At 49.4% G+C, this 23,440-nt stretch overlaps 1 protein-coding gene across 4 annotated transcripts; it reads right to left on the minus strand.

The window, feature by feature from the left end:
• Positions 1 to 238: 238 nt before the first annotated feature.
• BRD8 (bromodomain containing 8) lies at positions 239 to 23,366 on the minus strand. 4 transcript variants are annotated; one of them, XM_039701127.1, is made up of 27 exons: positions 23,281 to 23,366; positions 22,879 to 22,975; positions 22,015 to 22,084; positions 21,702 to 21,751; positions 21,004 to 21,126; positions 20,779 to 20,859; positions 20,545 to 20,609; positions 19,934 to 20,070; positions 19,302 to 19,517; positions 17,920 to 18,064; positions 16,826 to 17,035; positions 16,134 to 16,414; positions 15,208 to 15,663; positions 14,771 to 14,864; positions 14,514 to 14,560; positions 13,967 to 14,181; positions 13,612 to 13,704; positions 13,355 to 13,423; positions 12,484 to 12,661; positions 11,763 to 11,867; positions 10,798 to 10,842; positions 5,013 to 5,285; positions 4,414 to 4,617; positions 3,036 to 3,181; positions 2,247 to 2,333; positions 1,812 to 1,880; positions 239 to 881 (listed from the first exon to the last, which is right to left on the minus strand). In XM_039701127.1, exons 1-27 carry the CDS (start codon positions 23,297 to 23,299, stop codon positions 659 to 661), a joined length of 3,798 nt encoding a protein of 1,265 aa, XP_039557061.1. In that variant the 5' UTR covers positions 23,300 to 23,366; the 3' UTR covers positions 239 to 658. The 4 variants fall into 4 exon arrangements, with proteins under 4 accessions (XP_039557061.1, XP_039557064.1, XP_039557063.1 ...); XM_039701130.1 differs by lacking the exon at positions 19,302 to 19,517; XM_039701129.1 differs by lacking the exon at positions 16,826 to 17,035.
• Positions 23,367 to 23,440: the final 74 nt, after the last annotated feature.

Genomic DNA, 23,440 nt, shown 5'->3' on the forward strand with positions numbered 1-23,440 from the left:
CAGTTCTGGAGCCAAACCCAGTTCTAGTTGCGGTCCCAGTCCCAGTTCTGAACCCCTCCCAGTCCCAGTCACGGTCCCAGCTCCAGTTCTGGAGCCGGCCCCAGTTCCAGTTCCAGTTCTGGACCTCTCCTAGTCCCAGCCCCAGTTCCAGTCCCGGTCCCAGTTCTGGACCCTCCCAGCCCCAGTCGCGATCCCAGTTCCAGTTGCGGTCCCAGTCCCAGTCGCAGGCAGGCCGGGGCAAGCTCCAACACGGGCCTTTATTGGGTGTGGTCAGTGCGGGTAACGCTGGACGCACCCGACCCAACACAACAGCACAAGAACCTGGAGGTGGGAACGCTGCCGTGCCCGGAGTGCAGCCAGCCGCCCTCAGGGCCGTGCCTGCCGCATCCGCCCGGCCACACACAGCATTCCCTCCCTTGCTCTTCATCCCAGGGAACTCCCTGCACGGCTACAGCGCTGCTTTTCCCAAAAACAATGGAGGCTTCCAACGTGGTACCCTCCCAAAAACTGCTCTGAATGAACCCATCAACCCAGCAGCCAGCACGGGGGATAACAAGATCATGGCAGCACATCCCCGAGCCCAGGAGATGCCCTGACCCACGGAGACAACGCTGCTCCAGCTGAGAGAGGCCTCAGGCAGGGCTGGTTACCTTCTGCCTCACTCCAGCCTGTCCCTGGACAACAGGAGGGCTTCAGCCAAGACCTGCAGCTGCTCCAGGACCTCTCGCTGCATCTCCACAGCCACGTGGAACACGTGGTGGTCGGAGCTGTTGTACATCACAGCGTTCTGGAACATGAGCATCAGGTCACACTGGAACTGCATCACGGACTGAATGTGTCCCTTTGACAGCCTCCTCTTTATGCTGCTTAAATCCATGGGCCTACAAAAGACAGAGAGAAGAAGAATGAAACTGCAACCCAGGGCCTGGCATCCTTTGGGATCTGCACGAGTGTGCTTGTTCTCATTTCAGGGTGGCCCTGAAAGCACAGCTATTTTCAATCAATTTTATTGCTTAAGACACACAGGGGGGAGTGAGAAAGGCTTTTCTTCTGAGCCAGACAAAAGTGAGTTCAGCCAATGCGACACTTGCTATCCAATCAACTTGGCAGGTCATTAGCAGTCACCTCTGGAAAAAATGGGATGCTGAGCTCCAGAGAAGGCAAGCAGTAATTAGTCTTCAGGAAGTCAGTCCAGGTCTTAGTGGAGAAAGAAAAGTTACTAAAATAGGTATCTATTAAACCCCCTAAAGATCGAATGGTGCCACCAGCAAAAATAGCAGTGCTGGTAAGGGGAACATGATAGGGAATAAATATTACTTCCCTTACTTTGACAGAATGGGAAAATGAATGGCTGCAGAGAGGACAGCTGTGACCAGAATAGAACATGATTCAGCTCTGAAAAAATGCCGTTAATCTCTCTGGGAAATATTCTTGTGACCCACTTCTGTGCTGAGAGTGAAACATCTGGGGCGCTCGCAGCGGGTGAGGAGGGGGCATCTCCTGAGGCACATTCCAGGCACGGGGAGAAGGGACTGCTGAGCTGCAGGGCCTGGATCCCCTGCCCAGGGACTGTCCCTGCAATGAGCCAGCACAGGGCAGGCACAATTCCCACCAGCTCCAGAGTCAGTGCAAGCTTCCAGGTTCTAATTACCCAGAAGGGAATTACTGAAAGGAATCAGTGGGAGATGCTGGCGACAGCCAAACTCTGGAAAAGGAGGAAGGAAACCATCCCACTGGCCCTTTGGAAACCAGAGAAGACAGAAAACAACCCGAGAGCAATCAGCCAGTGAGCACTTCCTCCACAAACTCACCTCTTTACCACATCCCTGTATCCAGGGGCTTGTTTCTCTGACACTGGCTTCAGGAACGGGCTGCTGAACCTACAGGGACAAGGACAAGGAATGTTCTCTGCCTGCCCCTGCACCAAAAACATGGAGCAGGGCTTGCCTCTCCCTGCTGGCCCTGAGGCACAGCCAGTGTTGTGCCAGCTGTGTGGGAAGCAGCATTTGGGCTCTGCCACATTAAGCAGAGGAAATCAATATGCAGTGTTCTCTCCAGCTCTGCAGCAGGCAGCTGTTCCCAAAGCAAAGTCCTGGAGAGACAGGCCAGCCCCGGGAGGGGAGGACTGGGACAGGTGACACAGGAGCTGGGACAGGTGACACAGGAGCTGGGACAGGTGACACAGGAGCTGGGACTCGGGGCAGCGTGTTCAGGACATGCTGGTGCAGCCCTCTGCTCTCACATACCTGTGGCTGGCTATCATCCTCCAGATGGACAGGAGCTTTTTTTTGAGGATCAGGTGCTGGAGGGGGTTATTCCAGCTTGGCTGCAGCCTGTGGAGTGAAGATACTGCCAGATATCACACTCGAGACAAAGTAGGAGGTGACAATTCTGCTGGCTCCCACCACATCCAGGTGGATGAAGCTACAAAAAGCCTCTGAGTGTGATGGTGGGAGTGTTCTGCACCAAAATGCACAACTGAACATCCAGAGTGCAGGAAGATGCAGGACAAGAGGTAAAAGCAAAGCTGAGATAAGGAACAGAACCAGACTGGATAGAAAAACATCAAGCTACTCTGCAGTTCAGAACTTTACTGAGGTGGTTTTAATGAAGTTTCTCTTCCCAAAATCCCACGTTTTTCTTTTTAAAGTTCCAAGTTAACACACAGGTGGCAGAGCCTGCATGTGACTGACACACCTGCACCTGCTCAGAGGGGCTGGTAATGCTGGGCTGTGCATGGCCTGACAGAGCCTGATGTGCAGCTCACACCAGGCCTGTTTGACTTGAGAAAACATAAAACATGTATTTTCCATTTAATCTCTTGTTTAATCTCTACTCTTCTCACTTCACCTTAGGATCAATGCCCTACAATACCAGCAAATCCAGAGCTGGCACAAGTTACCTCCTTCCCCCCTGCTCTGCTTGGCTATCTCACCTCCCTGGATGTGAGCTGTGCCACGCACTTGTTCTCTTGTGTGACAAGGGAAATGACTCTGTTCTGCTGCATTTGCAAGAGTGCAGAACCAGCCACTTACAGGTGCACGTTGGGAGAGCCTGTGGAGTCCAGCACTGAGGCTGCAGAGGTGCTGTCACTGTCATCTTGATCCAGGGCCTGAGCACTCATCTCTGGTGAGTGCAGCTCATCTGAAGGAGGTTCTCCAGGTGTGTCGTCAGTCTCTTCCTGAAAAGCACAGAGGACACATCTAAAATGGCAGCACATTACCTGAATCCTTCATCTAGAAGCCAGCCTGCTGCATATCCCTTTGCTGCATCCAGGCTCAGCTGGGAGCTCGCCTGCTCTGTTACTCAGAGGATGCTGTTTGACCTCACTCAGACCTTCCCAGCAGGAGCTGTGTGTGATCTCTTGGATGACATCCACCCCTGGCTGACACAAACCCTGTGCAGCTGAGTGGTGCCCAGTGTTGTGTCTGCTCTCTGGGAAGAGTCATGGATGTAGAGAAGGCAATCAGGAGCTGAGGTAAGACTGCCTCAGGCTTGGTAAAGCTGCAGATACAGATAGCAGGAACCCCCGGAGTTCAACAAGGTTGTTTCCTCACAAACTCCCACGTTAAAATGACAGGGAATAGACTCAGCCAGGAAGGAGAGTGGTGCTGTTGCTGTAGTGCTTTGCCAGTAAAATGCTCAGAGGGATTTCATGCAGGAGCACCTCAGAATCCTCAACAGATCTGAAGCATGAGCAGACTTCTCAGGAAGAAAGTGGACACTGTGTTTGGCTGTGACCACTGGGAGAACTGAGAGGGAGCTGCTGGGAGTAACAGCAGTTGAGAGCAGAGTGACTGCTGGGAATACACTGTCCTGGCTGAACAGGTAAATCCTGGGGGTTATTTGTCTCCAGTGTCCTGAGTTTGCAAGAGAACAAGTATGGAAAAATGGCCCTGTTCCTCCATTCTGTGCTGCTTTCCCAGAACACCCAGCAGGCTGGTGGGAGCCACAGCCCCCAAACACAGGACTGATGCAAAGCCAGGCTAGACAGTGCCTGCTTCTAAGACATGACAGTCCCCAGGGGCAGATGGTTATTGCTGGCACAGCCACGTGGGCCTGAAACCAGCCAAGCTGTGCTGCAAAACACAGCAATTAGAACCAGGCAAGAATTCCAACCTTGCCTTAAACCTGAGAGCAGCCTGCCAGCTCTCATGAGTCACCTTTACACTGCCAAGGAGCAATTCCTCCAACTCACATCTGAGGGTTTCATCTGTAACAAGCTTCCTGTTTATAAAGATACACAGCCATACATAAAAAACACCCTTCCCTCAGACATTTTTTCTGTGCTCCTCATGTATTTTGTCTCCCCTCTCAGACCCTGGGGTCCCCATCTCTTCTAGAGCTGGTTTCCTTCACTGTCACATCTCTCACCCAGGGTTAGAGACTCTTTCAGGACCACCACTCTCCTACCTCTCTTCCCAGGAAGTTTTCTTCCTCATCTTCTGCCAGGATGTGCAGCTGACTTTCCTCTGCTCCTGAGGCTGCTGTTCCTGTGGTCTTTTCCTGGCTCCTCACTTCCTCCCCATCACTCTGCTTCCCCGAGCCACAATAATCCCACAGAGTCTGGGATGACTCTGTGCTGCCAATGCAGAAAGATTCCAACATCTGGGTTACCTGCAAGACAGTGATTTATTACTAAAAATTGTGAAGGCAAAAGGGAGAAGAAGTAAACAGCAGAGATGCTATTTTTGCAATCGCTCACGAACGCCTTTCCATTTTTAGGAATCCTTGCAAAATCTGATGAAGCCCTGTGTTGTTATTACAGTGTCAGTTCATGACATTTCTGTGCTTAAGGGTGAGCTGTGTTTTGGCAAAGCAGCTGCTTGGGTGCAGTGGGAGCTCCAAATGGGAGGAAAAGCTGGGCTTGGGCTGGGGAGAAAGTGAGCCCAGAGCTTCTGCTGTGCCCCAGACTGTTTCTGTTGGTATGGATGGTGCAGGCCTGAAAACCCCATTGTTTCAGGAAGGTCTGAACTTTTCTGCCCACCTTCCTGTAATCCAACCAGCCCTACCTCCAAGAGGACCTGGAGAGGACTGTCGTTTTCACATGGCTTCTCTGCCTCGTGGTTATCCTCACTATCATCCTTCCCAAGAGGCTCACTCAGCTCCATCTCATGGTCTGCCTCTTGGCTGCTCCCCTCTGGCTTCCCCATGGCCTCCTCTTCAGTGTTTCTCCAGCTCATCACATCCAGCTCCAAGCTTGAATCCCAGTCAGGAAGAGACTGGAAATCACTGTTCTCTGACTTGATGGGAGATTCCATCTCAGACTTCCAGGCATGGCCCATCTGCAAACAATGAAAATACAGCAATTTCTTTGTACCCTGCTCCAGAACTGCCAAGCCCAGCTCATTTCTTGACACCCTTGGAGGGCCACAGCATGGGAAGGACTCTGAGGTGAGCAGCCTTCACCTCACAGCACATGGCAGGGCTGCAGCTCTGCTACACAAACTGCTGCTGCACAGAAACTGGATTTCAGGTTTTCTGCTGCCTTTTCTGAGCTCTCTCCCTGCCCTGGTCAGTGGGTCACTGCTCAGGGCATGCTGAGCTGTCTGGGAGCATGTGGCTTTGTGATGCTCCATATTTCAGGTGCTGAAGGCAGCCAGCAAGCTCAGACTGAGTCCTGCTGGGGCTCCCCAGCTGCTGAGTGTTGGGAACAACTGGTGACTCCAAGGACAACTCACTGAAATTCCACTTGCTGCCCCCTGAGAACTTTTTATACTGGAGATAACTTACTCCAACCCTTACAGACAGAGTTTTGAAAGTGACAGGTGTGATTTATCTGGACGGGGATATCTCATGTACCCGAGCCAGAACAATTATAACAACATGGTCACACACCAACAGGCACGGTTCCATCCACTGCAGAAAATAAAAGTTTGCATTCTCTTAAGAAGAAAGAAACGAATAATTTCATCTCTGTTCATTAGTCCACACCTAAATGTCTTCTACTGCATAAGTGCATTCTGAGTCCTCTAAGCCTGGGGAAATGATTGCAGAGCCACAGTACTACAGTAAAGGATATCACAAAATCCTCATCTTGCCACTGAATGGAGCTGCCTGGATGCTGCACCTATGGAGAATTCTATGCATTAATTAACACTGTCTTTATAGTCTTCAGTTAATTACGTACAACCTAATTTTTTCAGAGTTTTACACAAGCACATTTCTCACTGATTGTCTTTTCTGTTCTCAGGACTGCTAGCACAGCTCCAAATTCAGCTTATGGTGCATAACTGGGAGAAACACAGAATCCACTGGGTCTGGGATGAGAAAACTGCTTTGCTTATTTTGTGAACTTGCAAGCAGAGTTTGGATCTGAAAGCCTGTCCTTCTGAAACCTCTTTCAAAGTTCACGTCAGATGAAATTTGATGAGGTAGGAGATAACATTACCTGCTCTCAGCTTCCAGGTGAGGGAGTTGGGCAAACTGAGATTCCATCTGAGGAGAAACCTGTGCCTGGAGCTCTCTCCTGCAGCCTCAGCAGAGCTGCCACAAGCAGAGGCACAAAAAGCCTCAGCCTGGGGTGATCTGATCACTTGTGATCATCCTTCTGTGCTCCAGAGGGACAAATGCTGAAAATCAGGAAGTCCTGGGAACTTGGGCATGAGATTAAAGAGATCTTCAGCCTTATGTTCAGTTTTACCAAATCCTGGAAGACTCAAGATGCCAGAGAGCAGAACAGAGAACAGTGCAAGACATGATGAGTGAAATAATCACAGACAGCTCAGCTCTGCACCAATTCCGGACAAAATGACACAGACTTGAACTTTTAATTAAGAATTGCCTGACAGTTCTTAATTATGTTGGCTACGTAAGTCACTAGCAAAGAACCTCTCTCAAATTGGAAAGTTTTAGTTCACTTTGCAGAGATCAGACACTGCACAACCCTTGCTGTTCTGGGTAAAAGCTGTTAAAAATCAAAAAGACAGCCTTTAAAAAGAACTTACATGTCAAAACAAGAAAAATGATAAAAGCCTCAACTCTAATAAATGAAATGTAGAATCCACATAAAGTAGGCAAAAAAAAGGAAAAAGAGAACAATTTGCTAAAGACACAAAAGCAAATAAAACCAAAAAACTTCATCAAAAACATCAGAAGCAGAGAGCTGCCAGATGATCAGTGGGGATGACACATGATCAGTGCCAAACATCTCAGTGGAAAATAGGGCCAGTTGGAAAAACCAAATTAATCATCATTATCAGCAGTTGCCACAGAGGAGCTCACATGAGACCTTCTCTTGGGATGGGTCTGAGAGATGATATCTAATTAAAATGTCAACAGGGGAGATTTTAGAACAATTTGAGAGAGTGAATAAACCTTAGAACCCACTGGGATTCATTTGTGAGCTCTAAAGCAGCTTAAATATAACGTGACCAAGCCTATGCTATGGAAGCTGTCATTTAAGAAGAAAACCAGAAAGGGGTGACAGTTTTATCTGTCTGTAAAAGGGTGGGTGCTGGGAGATGCAGCACAGTAAAACATCAGCTCTGTACCAGACAGATTAGAACAAAGTATTAGGAAGAAGAGAATTAGTAAGTAGTCAGAGCACAAGATGATGAATTGGGAAAGAGGGAATGAGGCTCCATAGAGAAAATCCTGTCTTGGAATTTTAAAGCTCTTAAACATCACTAAAGACTATTAAAATGTCATGGGACTAGAGAAAAGTCTGAGAGAAAAATACCTGGTTAGGAAAAGAAACCAAGGGTAGGAAGGAACAGCAATGCTTGCTGTGATGAAAGCAAGTCACCAGAGGCTCTGAGAAAGGTTTTCTCCTGTGCTGCACCTTCATATTTACAGCAGAGACAGTGGCAGGGCAGAGGTGTTAGAGATGGAGCCAGACTCTTCTCAGAGCCCAAAGTGACAGGAGACAGGGATGACAAGTTGCACCACAGGAAACTCTGACTGGGTGTAAGGTAAATATTTGAAGCTGGCGCTGCTCTGAGCAGCTGAATGAAGTAAGGGAATGCACAGAGGTTCTTTCCAACTTAGAATCGTGGAACAGGTTGGGTTGGGAGGGACCTTTAAAGGCTGACTGGGTCCTGCCCCCTGCCATGGGCAGGGACACCTTCCACAATTCCAAGCTGCTCAGAGCCTCGTCCAACTTGGCCTCCAACACTTCAGGGATGGGGCATCCACAGCTTCTCTGGGTAACCTGTGCCAGGGCCTCCCCACCCTCACTGTAAAAAAAAAAAATCTTCATCCACTCTAAATAGACTCTTTTAGTTCAGAACCATCACCTTGTCTTGTCACAACAGGCAGTGCTAAAATGTTTGTCCCTAACTGAAATCACTCCATAAAATGCATGAAAGACAAAGATCTCTGTAACTTTTTGTGCTATGAACTGAGAACAATAAAAATTCAAACCAGAAGTTTGCTCCCGGGTTTAGCAGCCAAAGACAATTAACCAATCACCAAAGCAAGGCAGTTTCAGCATTTCCACATCAGTAAGGTGACTCTTGGTGAAAATTCACCTCAGCAATACACAGGACTTGACACAGCAGGCACGGCCAACTTCAACACTGAACTTGTGAAAATTGAGAACTCTTACTGGATAAGGGAACAATGCCTCTGGTCTTAATCCCAGTGACTCAGTTTCCTGAAACCTGTCTACCAGAAAGCTGCACCCTGGATGTGCTGCACGGAGGGCAGAGCACTCCCAGCTGCTGCAGCAATCAAGGATGGTGTCATTCTGTTGTTTTCTTTTCCCCCATGAAAGGTTGTGTGGGCAGAAAACATGCAAGTTTCATCTCAGGTCATACGAGCAGAAAAAGTGACTTGGAAATTCTCGCAGAGAACTTAAACCTTCATGCTGCTGAGGAAAAGGACTGCAATTCCCAGTAGAAACAGGGCACAAGCTCAGATGTGAAACCAGGTACTGGAAATCCTGCCTACGGCTGCTGGGATCACAGCTTTTCACTCTGACTAGTGCAGCCTCCACAGATCTCTGGGGAAATAATGTCAAGTCCTTTTCAATGCATTTTCTCCTAAGGAAAGCTCCAACAAGACTGCAGAATTTAACTTCTCAAGGTTTGACCTCCAGTGTCACCACAGCGATGCTGTATCCTCACTCACTCAAGCAGGGAATCTTCCTCTCCATGCAAGCACTGTGCAGCATTCCTGTGATTTATGGATTGTCTCTAACATCAGAGCTCTGCCATGCATGTGTGCTATAGGGAGAACTGGAAAAGAATTGTATTTGCAGGTAGTCCAGGTGGGGATCCAGGCTGGTACCACAGGGCTCCTCCCTGCAGAGCTGTGATGCTCAGTACACTGCACACGGGTTTGTTCCCAGATTTTAATATACATCACATTTACACAGCACTAGTAAAAATCTGTACACTTCACATTACAGTACGTACGAGCCACCAGCTGCTAGCTAACACCAGAACACTGATGAAGCCCAAGACAACTGCCCTAAAACAGGCAGGGGGGCTGCTCTTCCCCTCTAGGGAAGTTTCTTTGGGTTACACATTCTGACAAGACACTGCTTTCCAGAAGGGCAAGCGAAGGTGGTGAACCAGGTCCCAGAAATGGACCTGCAGCTTTTCCTCCTCCAGCAGCTGTTAAGAGCTGTCTGCTCACACTCCAGCTCCGGATGCCTGGGATTCTGCTGGGATTTTGTGTCTGCAGCATCATTTCTTCATCTTCATGTCTGCCTCGATGGCGCAGCGCCGCCCTCTGGTGCCTCCGTCCTGCTCACAAGGCAAACAAACAGAGTTACACAACCCCGCAGGAACGGAGGGAGGCAGGGAGGGAGGGACAGAGGGAATTCTGTATCTGGCAACAACTTTTCATGCCTTCCCATCAGGAGAAAGGGAAGCTGTCCCTGCCAAGGCCTGCCTGCAGACCTACCTAAAGCTGGATCTGGACACAGCAGGGTGTTGGGCTTGGCAGCATCTCTGCACTGCTGGAGCCAGGGCACAGACAGGCAACACCTCTGGCCCAGACAGATGCTTTTGGAGCCTGGACAGTGCAGGCTTCCCCCTAAGCAGCAGATTTTAGTTTAAGGTGGGAAAAGGAAAACTGCTGACTAACCTACCTGATCAGCTGATCCCTATGGGAAGTGCTCCTCCAGCTGAGTGACCCTGGCACTAGCTCCCTAGTTCCTCAACACAGCTCCTTTCCACGAGCAGAAGGTGAGCTGAGAGCTTCCTCTGATCCTCTCTCTGGCTGATCTGCTGCCTCTCCTGGAGTACTCCTTTGTCTTTAGACACATGTGAGAGATAAGCACAGCTCTCCATCTTCCTCCTCTCTCTCCTCACAGTAACTCAGAGACTTGGGGTTTCCCAGAGGGAATATTTTTCCAAACACTTCCAGATCATCACGGGCACAGAGCAAGATATTTCTGCAGAGTCTTATTTGCTTTCTGAACCAGGAACAGATAAAGGACACACAGCTGACTCCTCACTCTCCCAAGACCTTTTGTACTGCCTCGGACGTGTGGAAGGGGCAGCTGTATAAACATGAGAGATGCAGGAACTACAGGACTGCACCACTTGGTTTGTCTTCCCACTTACATGGAAAGAAAGCAGGAGAGAAGTCATGGAAAAAAGCAAAAGCAGATGACAAAACAAAAACACTTGGAACCAGAAGAAAAGAGTGAAGCCCCACCCGCTCACCCATTTTGAGAGTAAGGGACTGAAATTTCTCTTCTCAGCTCACAGTGGTGCAGCCCCCAAGTCAAACACACCCTGCTGCAGTGCTAAGGATGCTGTGACAGTGCAGTGATCACCCAGACAAGGAGCAGAGCACCTGGCAGCAGTACTGCAGAACCTGCTGGAGCCTTTCAATACTTACAAAGAGAGAGAGAAGGAAGGCAGGAGAGCCCATTGGGACACTGTCCTGTTAAAAGGCCAAACAGAAGGACTTATCAGGCATCAGCTACGGAAATGCACACACCACACAGAAGCACTGAGCCCACACATGAGCATAGAGGAACATGTGCCCCACTCCCCTTCCTGCAGGGCGTCAGTCTTATGCAGCAGGAACATAAAAACAGACAAAAAGAGGGATACTGCGAGAGCCAGAATGCCAGGAAAGGGATATTCCCTCCACAGCCACAGCAAGTTTTCCTGGTCTACCAAACAATTCCTGCTCAGTGCAGCTGTCACTAGAACTAAGCAGGCAGCCCCTGCTGTCACAGTGTTGTGTGCACCAGAGTACCTGAGATCACTTCATCAAGTTTGCATGTGTCTTTATAGAAGAAAACATCACAAACCTTCATTGCTTAGATCAGTGTGGAATTCAATGGTTCTCTGGTGTATTTTACACAGCAAACCAACCAGAAGTGACTGATTCTCTAGCTCTAAAAACCTGACTAGAAAGTGAAGGATATGGCAATTCCCTTCACCTTTCTGCCATACCATAGAATCACAGACTCTGTGGAGCTGGAGGGGAACCACAAGGATCACTGAGTCCAGCTCCCTGCCCTGCAGGCCCATCCCAAAGAGGCACACCATGTGCCTGAGAGTATTCACACCTATTCCAATACTCTGCTCATTTTCCTACAGTTTTTTATCACCTGTTTTTAAAAACAGCTAATAGAAATATTTGGATTACAGAAAAAACTCATGAGCCCTGCCTCTGGCATGCTGTACAGTTCCAGAACTGAAATCTAACCAACAGACACATTTAAAGAAAAGTTGTTCACATGAAGATGCTGGTGTGGGAACGTTTGCCTCCTTGGTGTGGGAGCTTCATGCAGTATCTTGGGATTCTTTAGAAGATCCCAAGTGCCCTCGCAGAGGGTGCAGCATTCTCACCTTCTCTGAAGCATCCTGCTTGCGAGTGGAGTCTCGCCCCCGCAGGCTCTTTGCACTGATCCCTGACTCTGATGTTTGCATCATCAGTTGTGTGGCCAGAAATTGCTGCAAGGAAACCACACTCTCTTAAGATTGTCAGGCAAAACAAGCTCAGTAAGTGCATGTCAGTTACCTATCACAGACCACAGGCTGGGAATGATTGGGTCAGAGGCAGTTTCAGTTCCTTGTGTGCTGCTCAGAATAAGTTCCCCAATTTACCTCAGAAGCCACAAGTCCTGAGGAACTACAAAACCCCAATTCAAAGTCAGCCCTGCCAGCTGGGATATTCTGCTTCAAAGGATATTTTAAATAGCATAAATTCACAGGGCAGTTTCATGTGCACTTTGTATCAACACAAACCAGCACAGCCACCCTGAGAAGCTGTCGCGTCCCCTGTCATTCACCGTTCCTGAGCCACACCCTGGTTCTTGCTGGCTAAGCATTTCCCTGAAGGAAATTACATTTGAAATTGGTCAGGGATGAACATATAAAAAATTTTGCTGTTTTTTTTAGCTCACCCACAATCTAGTTCAACACAAACACCTGAGCTACCATGAGAGAGAAGCAGGGAAGGACAGGACCCACTGCATTCAAACACACCGGGAGGGAAACTGTGGTACAGCCACACCTATGGACCAAGGCAGATGCTCTGTCCTGCACTGGCCTCAGCTCAGTACTTTACCTGGATCTGCTCCAGGACATCTCTCTGCATCTCCACAGCCATGTGGTACACGTCATGGTCAGAGCTGTTGTACATCACTGCATTCTGAAACATCAGCATAATGTCGCGCTGGAACTCGGCTGTGGTTCGGATCAGCCCGTTCTCAATGTTCTTTTTGATGGTAGATAAATCCATTGGCCTGTGAAAGAAATGCAGGCAAAATTGCAACAGAAATGCTTAACTCTTTCCCATCTCCCTTGGAAACAGCCCTGGGTCTGTAATGTGTTTGGTTACAGTGTCTATTTTATTTAGCTGAACAGGTTCTCCCCCATGGGCTGTGCTCCCCAGTACAAGGCCTGGGTCAGAAGACCCAAGGTGTCCAGCAGTTACCTGGAACAGTAACAACAGCCTTAGAGATCTCTCAGGAGAGGCATCTGCCTTCTCCAGGCACCACTGACAAGAAAAACTAAGGAGCCACTGAGCTTGAACTGTTTACAAGAGATTTCAGCAGCTAGCAGGTGATTCTGGTAATTCTTCCAGAAAAGTCCACCATCTGGGACAGTAAAAAATACTGATTAAAGAACAGCTTCCAGGAATTCCAAAGGTTAAATCCTACTCTTGGATAGAAACTGAGAGAAACAGATCAGTTTTACCTTACTGATAAAATGTTCTGTGTAAGTCAGTGTACTTCACTCAAAGTCAGGACTGTGCAGACATGCCTGTTACTGGTGATGACTGTTCTTGGGGAAACCTGCTTCTGACTGAATCATGTCAGAAAAAGAGCACTTTTCCAAATCCACACAGCAGGCAAAAATGACATTGTTCCTGCCAGAAATCCCTACAAATATGCAAACATACAGAGTTCTGATGACAGAAGGCTGCTGAGACTCACCTCTGCACGATGCTGTGGTAGCCTGGTGCTATGTCATCAGTCACAGGCTGTAAGAAGACATTGGCATACCTGCAGAAAAAAGAAAAAAAGAGTCCACTCAGTGCCTGTCCTTGCTGGTAAATATTTGTTTCATGCTCTCCTGTTCATTTGTCTGTAACAATATGACTCATCATCTCCCAGGAGAGATAAGCCTGAGATGGGAGAGTGGAGACTTGTCTAGAATTAGTCACTTCTTTCTGCCAAGACATCAAACTCACCTGTGATTAGCTGCTGCTCTCCAAACCAGCATGATGGCTTTCTTCCAGATCTTCTGAGCCTGTATTGCTTCCTGGTCCTCACTGCACACTGAGCTGGGAAGAGAAGAACATAATTCCTTCAGGAGTCTGATCACTGCCTCAGAGCACAAAACTCATGGTTTGTTTTGTCCTTGACATGCCCATGCTAATCCACGCCAAAGACAGACGGAAAAAGTGCGAGCCGGTACTGGAGTGCTGTCTGCACACTTGCCCTTGGAAGCAAGACCCAAACAAATCATCAACAAATTCTCCCTCAGGACCCACTCAGCAAGCCAGAAAGGGGAATGCTGCAGGGCCTGTGTGCCCTGACACTCACAACTGCGAGGAGGCCGGGCTGCTGGGGATGGAGTCGGCGAGCGCGTGCGACTGCAGCGGCGCGTTGTGGACGCTGAAGCCGTCGTCGCTCTCGCTCACGGGGGGCTCGTTGTCCATCTCTGAGAGATACCCCTCCCCCTGGTCTTCTTCTTTGGGTTCCTCCAGACTGGCAGCCTCGCTGGCACCGTCCTCATCGTCCTCCTCACCCTGCCCATCCTGAAACACAGAGTCCATCAGCTGGCACGGCTACAGCAGCCACTCAGCGCCTCCGAAGCAACTGTGGTTCTGTGAGTAAAGTGATTTTCTTGTGAGGCTGCTGACAACTGTACAGGCACTTCCACAAAATCCCAGTCTCTCCAGCCTGCCCTGCTTGTCCCCACAGACCCAGAAGCACATACATGAACACCTTTGCATTCTGAAGCCATCTCCCCTTCAGCTGCAGACTGCTCAAAGTGCAGAAAGCTGAACACAAGCTTTGCCTTTCAGCAGACAGCAGCAGCAAGATGCTGCTAATTAACTCAAGATGACTAAAACCAACAGGGAATTACCTTCATTTGACTCCTAAACAGGGCTTGGGCCTCCTCCTTCATTGATTCTGTGAAAGAAAGAAATGCAGAAAGATTGATTCTCCCAAGCAGCCTTTCCTACAAAAGCTCCTGCACCAACGCCTACTGTCCTGCAGTAATTACCACTGTTCCTACAGGTATCTTTTCTCCCTCCTCCCCAAAAAAACTGAACCAGATAACTAACAACTATCCAGCTAATAATGTTGCATGTAAAAGATTTCCTAGCTGAATTAAGTTACCTGACAGCTCAAATTTGTGCTGAACATCAGCCTGTGAGGAGTCTTCACTCACATTTGGGACTTGTGGAGGGGATGAATCATCATCAGGTGGGGTCTGGAGGGAAGAGAAATGCACAAATCTAGATGTTTGTGTCAGCTTACTTCGGTGAAGGTGTGGGCACATCTCACTCACCCTAACCTAACTCCAGGCAATGAGGTTCACTGAGCACCTTCCCAGCAGCAATTCTGCACATGGGTGGGGGGAGATACACAAAGGTACTGCCTACAGCAGAGCTGCTCTGCACATCAGCAGCCTGACTCCCAGGAAAACAGTCAGTCACATTCACTGAAGGGTCACTTCAACCCAGCACTCATCCTTCCTCTAAACTTTGCTCCTACCTGCCACAACTGCTCCTCTCTTTCCCCACCAGTTCCAGGCAGCCTCTGTGACCACATACCTCTGTCTTCACTGGATTGAGCACTGCATCTTCTCCCTGGGACGACTCTATTTTGATTTCAGAAGTCTCTCCTGATGTTACAGCTGCTCTTTGATCTTCTTCTATCTCCTGGTTTCTAAGCTCTGGAGTTTCTGTCACTCTTGCAGATGCTGGTATGGTTTCTTCAGGGCCCAGCTGACTCTGGTCCTGCTCTGCAAGTTCAGTCTTTATTTCTGGCCCCAGCTCACTGATGCCCATCAGGTCTCGGATTCCCTTTGCCTCTGGCTCCTCACACTCCAGTCTCTCCTGCTTCACAGTCACAGACACTTGTGGCATCTGGGCCTGTTTCTCATGCTCCTGACGAATTGAATGTTCCCAGGGGCCAGGAAGGGTCTGAGGGTCATCGGTGTCTTCGCAGAAAGAAGACAGAGCAGCTTCAACAACTGCTGCATCCAGGACTTCAGGGTGGTCATCTACCTTTATTGTCAAAACAAACACACAGCAGTGCAGGCCCAGATCAGAAAGAGATTAAAGAAAAGTTCATGTTATTTGGTACTGAGACAATTGTGGAAATCCCAGTCTACTCTGTTAACAAAGTTGCCTTTTTTCAGCCAGATTTGTATCACTCCCTGTGAGTTTCTCCTGAAGCTTCAGTTTCAGAAATATGGCACTCCTGGAAAGGACTCTGGGACAAGTGCTCAGCTGTCTGCCAGAGACATGACCCAAACCCTACCCTCCAAGGAATAAGGACATTTCTTTTTGTACTCTGAAAAGGAGCACCAGTGTCAGATAGGCAGCTGTGGTGTCCTTTCCTGTTGATCTGGAAAATGATGGTGCATTCTGGAATAGTTATTTCTTACTTGTTTAAACTAAACTGGTGAACAGCAATCATTTGAGATTAACCCAACAGAATGTGGAGCAAAAGGGACTCTGCTTTCCCCATTTACCTTGTCCTCAATGATGGCTATAATATTTCCAACCGTATCAAAGTCCAGCTCTTCCCCCGTATAGGACACTGCAATATCCATTTTTTCAGCCAAATCCAGATCTTCTTTCCCATCCATGCAGTGATCTTTGGAAGATCCTGCAGTGCTGCCAGCCCCAGAACCCAGGCACTCTTTCTTGATGGAATCAATGATCATTGATATTTCACTGCTGTCCATGGACACTGTCACAGTGTGGGAATCAGACACTGCCTCCATGGAAACACAGGCTTCTGGCTGGCTCACTGCACAAGGACGAGAGGGACAGTCAGAGACCAAGCTGGAGAAGCCCCCACATAAACCAACACTGCAGTGGGTAAGACCAAGACCAACCACAAGAATCCCAGGCCCATCCACCCCACCACAGCTTAGATCAATAAAAGACCAATACAGATTTGCTTTCCCACAGGAGAGCCAAAGTGAGATTCCAACCCTTGAACCGCAGTCCAGCAAACCACCAGCACCCCCACCCACACCCAGCACACCCTGTTTAAAACCATCTGTTTGCTCCAGAACCCAGCCATAACCATCCTTTTTGGCCAGGATGGCGAGTCTGAGGCGACAAAGCCCAGCTGAGAGCTGGCAGGGCGCTGATCCCAGGGGAAGTTCTGCTCTCCAGCAGGACGCGAGCTCTGAGTGCGTGGTCAGGAACGCACCTGTGGCTACGCCTTCTGCAGCTGCAGCTGGAGGCACAACGGCTGGTGCTGACAGCGTGGGCATCATGACAATAGTGGCCTGGGACACAGGCTCTACGGGGGGTGGCAGGAGCTTAGCTGGAGGCTCGCTGGCAACAGCGGAGAAGGAAGCAAGAGGTGAGGTGAACTGTGCAGGGCCAGCTTCTAAAAGCCGGGAAAGCGTAGGAGCACCTAACAGAGAGCAAAAGGGAAAAGCACATGAGCAAGAAGCAGCCACCACTGAAGTTCCACAAAGCCACCACTGGGCTCTTCACTGTCTGGTGGCTTCTTCTGGTGAAAGACAGAGATACCTATAAAGAGTCCCAAAAGCTGTACAGAGAACTTGCACCAAAAAATGCACGACTCCGGTTGTGTGTGCAGTCTGAGGCAGAATCATGCAGCTACAGAACACTGCACCCACTGTGAGGGATGGACAGACTAAGCCACACATGCACAGAGATGCCCTTCCAAAGGCTCATCCCAAAACAATTATGGGAAATCTGCAAAACAGTGCTGAGAGAGCCACACAAGGTAAGCCAAGACAAACAGTCGTCACAGGAGCTGGGAGGGAGCAGAGGGGATTTCCTTGCAGGTTTTTCCTGGAGAATTCCTCTTACAGCAAAGGTTGCCATTCATCTTAGCTGGAACTTCCGGTCTGAATTTACTGAACTGTCTGGACCAAGCTAACAGGTCTTAAAAACCCACATGTGAATAAGGAAAGCAAGATTATTTTTATGGAATTTTACTGGGGATCAGATCTGGACCATTTTTTCCCCAACTCCCCGTGAACAAACCCTTTCTTTCTAAACTCAGATGCCCGGTATTAGCCAGTGTCAAACCCAGAAAACCAGACTGCATGGATCAGGAGTGGATCAAACTGAATTCTTTCAGTCATTCTTTTAAGGATTAGGATCTTCTTAAAAAGTAGGGGTGGTATGAACAGGGAAATAGGAATACAAATGATAGAGAAGCCCCCAAACCAGCCAGGTAAACATCATCTTTCCCCCAGGAAAATCCACAGAACAGTCTGAAGGTACATCTTAAGGGAGAAGTGTACAGGGAGAGGCCCGAGTTACCTGAAGCAGCTGGAGATGCAGGGACAGCACCAGGTGCTGACTGCATTTCCCCACTGTGCAGCACTGGAAGGACACTTCCTACCTCCAGCAGCACTCCAGAGCTGTTCATGTGACCAGAAGCCACTGCCATTTCGTTTTCACCGACCTGTCAAAGGAGGATGAGACTCAAGTTCCTGGAGATACCACCACACCAGTGATTCTCTGCCAGATGTGCACCTCCATGAACAGGACCAGCATCTGGTGTCCCAGCATTTCTCCTGTAGTTTTTATTCAGGCTAGCCCCTGCCTGAGGCCCCTCACACAAGTGCAGAACAGGACAGTGTGAAACTGTTGCTGCTCTTCAGCTGTAACACAGCTGCAGTGCTACCCTCCTTTGTGGGGAGGCCAAGTGCATCATTTGCTCTCTCACAGTTCTGTTCAAGGACCTCACAATCCTTTACACATACGAGTCTCTCTAGACCCTGAGATGGCACAGAAATATCCTTCATTTTGAGTTGAGGGAAGCAGATGTACCAAGATGGGAAGTAACTTGATCAAGGTCACACAGTGAACCTACAATGGACCTTGAAACAGATGGAACCAGTCCTGTTCCTACAAGGAAAACTCAGCCTTCCACAGCCATTACCTTTCCCTGCTCCACTTTACGTTACATCCTGCAAACACAAAATCCATGGAACATTTACCCGAGCTAACAAATAGAAAAAACCCTAAATCTGGCTACTATGAAGAAAAAAGTCAACAGCAACACACCTGCTCCATCACACAAGCACTAACCCAGGGAATCTGTGTCACAAGCAGGCTGATGGCTGCTTTCAGACTGGGCTCTGAACAGTGTCAGCATCTCCTAAGACTTCCCAGGTCACTAACACCACAAGTGGGTTCTCATCACAGTGAGTCTAGTAACTGTCTACAATTAGGAGAAAACTGAAGCACTTCTGTACAGGTCATAAATACCATCCAAGGATTCCCTACTCCTGTACACATTAAAAATACTGAAACATGCTTTCCTGACAAGGTGTAAAGAATTGTGAGCCCAGTGTAGGGATCACCAGGAACACCACGGAGGCTGATGGGGATGATGCTGACTGACAGGTTCCCTTCCCTGAGGAGAACTCTTTCCCCTAGCAAACCCTGCAACTCCAACTCCTTATGACTGAGGGGACAGCCAGTGCTACGTGCTGCACGAGCCCTGCAGTCCTGCTGGGAAAGGGGCTCACCTCTGCAGCTCACAGGGGTATTTATACCTCTCAGATTATCACTTCTGCTGGGACTCTCACAAAACTGCACATTTTTAAAAATTCTTTGCAGATTCCCCTTTTTCAGTGGGAAAGCCTGGAGCAAATTGTTTGTGTGCTTGCATATATGAGCAGAGAGCTCCATACCAGCCTGGGGCTTGTGGGCAGGAGACTGCCCTTCTTCAGCAGCTCTGAGAGCAGAGGGGAAGGAGGCGGAGTTGCTTTTTGTCCTAGCATCTTTTTCTGGGGTGAATCATCAGTGACTGGGGTCATGGGGGCATCCAGGGGAGCAGAGCCTGGAGGGGTGTCAGGGATTCCAATGAAGGAGGCAACTGGGGTGCTGGGCAATGTCCCTGGCGTGACCTGAGAAAGAGAAAAACCACACTGTTCAAAGCCACACTCCACCACACGGACCAGCCCCGCTTGCTGCTTCCCCCAAGAGCATTGATCCAGCACACCACAGACACCTACTCCATTCACTCGCTGCCCCTGCTCCAGGCATTGCTTTCACCCTTTCCCTGCCCTGCAGAGCCACTTCCCAGGCACTCACAGCCTGCCTGGCCAACCCACTGATGCCCCTACACGGCCTTTGATCCAGGCACTGGATCACCACAGACAGGGAAGAGGACATGGATCTTGATCAGCACTGTCACAACCACACTACAGCACCTGAGTCTGCAAAGCAAGGCAAGGGCTTCTCCCCAGCCCCTCCTCTGTGCTGGCTGCAGAGCCCCACATCCCAAGCTGGGCTCTCCCTCCTGCCCAGAGCAGGATCTTACCCCGGGACTGGCCTCGTCCCCGGCGGGCTGGGCCAGGTCTCCCAGGGAATAATCCCCGCCCGGGGAGGTGGAGCCTGCAGGAGAACGGACCATCACCCCCGTGAGCCTCCGAGGCGGGTTCTTAATGGCCTGGCGAGCTGCAAGAGAGCACAAACTGCAGTGAGATTCTGTGACTCCATCGTGACTTTGGGTAATGCACTCCAGCTGTGGGTTTCTCTAGCAGCTGGGGATTCACCACCTCCCAGCATCTAATTCAATGCCCCAAGAGTTATGAAGAACTAAACATTCAGAATAAAAGTTTCTTCCCCTTATCTTCAGTGACCAGGGGAAACTAAAGGTGTGGAAAGCCTGACATTCTAACACAGAGCTCCTTACAAATCCTGCTTTCCCTTGGATACTCCTTTCCTGAAGATTTTATTCCTTTTCCAGAAGCCTCTGCCTTTTACCCTGTCACAAATACAGTGCTGGAAAGAGAATATAGCCTCTCTCTCCAACTCTAGGGTCAAGGAATTCCTCCTGCAGGTCTTAACAAGACTTCAGTATTTTCTAAGTGTTCTTATGAATTTATGCATGCGTCTGAGGAAAATGAAGGCACCTCATTTCCAGCTTACCCTGATAAGCAGCATCTGTAGCCTTCCTCTTCACTTCTGCCTCCTCCTCTTCCATTTTTTTCTTTCTGTACACAGAACAAAAACCTGATGTCACAGGGTGTCTCAGTTCCCCTTAATTCTCCCTTCAAAATGAGTTTTATTGATGCCCACCCTGTTATCTCCAGACATCAAACCACTGCTGTGGTCAGAGTGTCAGGAAACTACAATCTCAGAAAAAATAATGGAATAACCCACATCATAATCTCATTGCACAGCTCCTCCAGTCTGTTATCCATGTGTCCAGCCTGGATCAGCTCTGCATCTTTCTTGAGCTGCCTGTAATCATAAAATCTTGTTACATTTTGATCACTGAACCGGACACCTTAAGCAGCATTTTCACCCCAGTCACCATCCCACTTGGACTACTTTTTGAGGACAGGACTCTCAGGTGTGCAACATTTTAAAACCTCTGTTATGTACCTGTATTTTTCCTGTGTTTCTTTAATAATTTTCTTCAGCTCCTCGACCCGCTCTGCAGTCAGTTTCCGCACAATAACATCTTCCACTGTCTCCACAACTTCTCCCTTCTCACCACGTTTTCTTCTACAGAACAAGAGAAAAGAAAAGCTCAGACAAAAACCACAAGAAAACTCAGTTCCTCTTTCATAAATGGCTGCTTTCTGTCATTCATGACATGCTCATGCGAAAAAAAAAAAATCAACTTCCTCCAATTGCATTTAATTATGTTGGACAGCACAATGTTCAAACAATCTCATCGGCAAATTTTTGCTAATTCACGCAGTGTTAAAGTCTTCAGGAACAGATCAAAGATGCAAGTCCACCAAAAATTCTCAACCTGAAAATAATCCTTCCACTTCAAGAGAGAATTCTTTTCTCCCCAGGAAGAAACATCTATTTTTTTCTTCACTAACTCTACTAAGCCATTTAATTTTGCAACTCTAGTGCTGAAGATCATTTACAAACAAACCAGTTGCACACAAATATTACTTTTATATCTTTAAGTTAATATTGTGTTAAGTCCCCAGACAAAATGCCTGGAATTAGGAGCAGTAAATAACCCATATCACAGAGCTGTAGTGACAACACTGATAAGAAAACTGTTAAGAGGGAGTCCCCTCAGCTGCTGTAGCTGTGCTGGGGTCAGACTTGGTACTCACTTCGGGGTCTCCGTGGTCTCCAAGAGCTCTGAGTACTGAGATGCACAGTGCTGAGAAGAAACAAAGGAAGTCAGAGGATGGTTAGCTTGCCCAAACAGCAGGGCACACCAAAATACATGGACATCCACAAATTCCCAAGGCAAGGAATTTCACAGCTCAACCACATGCCTGGTGAAGGATCTCTTTAATTAGCCTTACTCAGTAACTGTGTACTGGATAAAGCATGGAACAATTAATCCTAAATTCATCCTCAATATGGCTTTTCTGATTGTGCAGAGATTTGGTGTCCAAGATTCAAGTGTCAGTGTCTTACCTTTTGGGAAAACCAGTCAGGTGGGCGTCCTGGCTCTGCAAAAGGTTTGATGGCTCTGCTGACTGAGACCCTGTGGGAGGGAAATGGCAAGTCACCATCAGGTTACCTTCTCCCCCAAACAAAAGATGAAAACCTCTCTTTGCATTATTGAATAACCCTGCTAAACATGATAAACTCACCAAGGAGTTCTCCAAGTCACAAAAATATCTACCTGCTTCTAATGAACAGTAATTTTACTCCTTTGCTTTGAAAAGCAAGTTTCTTGCATCTGGTTATGTGATTACATTTCCACAAAACCATTACTTTAGGAAGCAGAAAAATACAGTAAAACAGAGCTATAGGCTCAGGAATCTGTTACCAAAAATCTCTGTTCACAACTCACCTCGTCTAATTATGAACACAGAATCATAGAACAGGTTGGGAAGGACCTTAAAGATCATCTTGCTCCAACCCCCTGCCATGGGCAGGGACATCTTCCCCCATCCCAGGCTGCTCCCAGCCCTAATCTGTTACCAAAAATCTCTGTAGTCCACAACTCACCTCATCTAATTATGAACACAAAATCATAGAATGGGTCGGGAAGGACCTTAAAGATCAACCCCCTGCCATGGGCAGGGACATCTTCCCCCATCCCAGGCTGCTCCCAGCCCCGTCCAACCTGCCCATGGACACTTCCAGGGATGGGCAGCCACAGCTTCTCTGGACAACCACTGCAGTGCCTCACCAGCCTCACAGTAAAGAACTTTTCCCCATTTTCCAACCAAACCCTCTCTGAGTCTGAAGCCATTCCCCCTATCCTGACACCCCACGTCCTTGTCCAAACCCCCTCTCCAGCACCGCCGCCCGCCCTGCCCGCGCCCGTACCAGTTCTGGTCGCCGCTGCGCATGACGGAGGAGGCCAGGCAGAGCTTCTCGCGGATGGACCAGGGCTCGGTGGGGCCGGCGCTCAGCAGCTTGTGCTCTGCGGGACAGGGCAGGAGTGTGCGGGGGCCGCGCCCGGCCACAGCGGGACTCGAACCCGCGGCGGCAGCGCCGGCCACAGCGGGACCCGAACCCGCGGCCCACAGAATGGCCCCGCCCCTCCCGGACTCTTCGGCCCCGCCCCTGACGGGATCCATTGGCCCCGCCCCGCGCCCCCGCTGGCTCTTTCCGGGAGGGTCCTCCGGAACCGCTCCGTTCTCCCCGGGCCATTCCCCTGCCCCTTCTCCTCCCCAGCCCCACCGCCGCTCGCTCCCCGCCGCGTTTCCCGCCCAGCCCCGCACTCACTCCCCGGCCCCGCCGCCATCTTCCCCGCCCGGCCCGGAGGGCGGCAGGGGCGGCACCGCGCGCAAAGCCCGCCGGGAGGCGGCCGAGCGCTGCCACGCCCCCCTCGCCGAGTGCGCGCGCGCGCGGGCGGCCGGTTACCGGGGCCCCGCCCACTCCGTCC

The sequence above is a fragment of the Passer montanus genome, unplaced genomic scaffold, assembly GCF_014805655.1.
Source record: "Passer montanus isolate IOZ18808 unplaced genomic scaffold, ASM1480565v1 scaffold15, whole genome shotgun sequence".
NCBI lineage: Eukaryota > Metazoa > Chordata > Aves > Passeriformes > Passeridae > Passer > Passer montanus.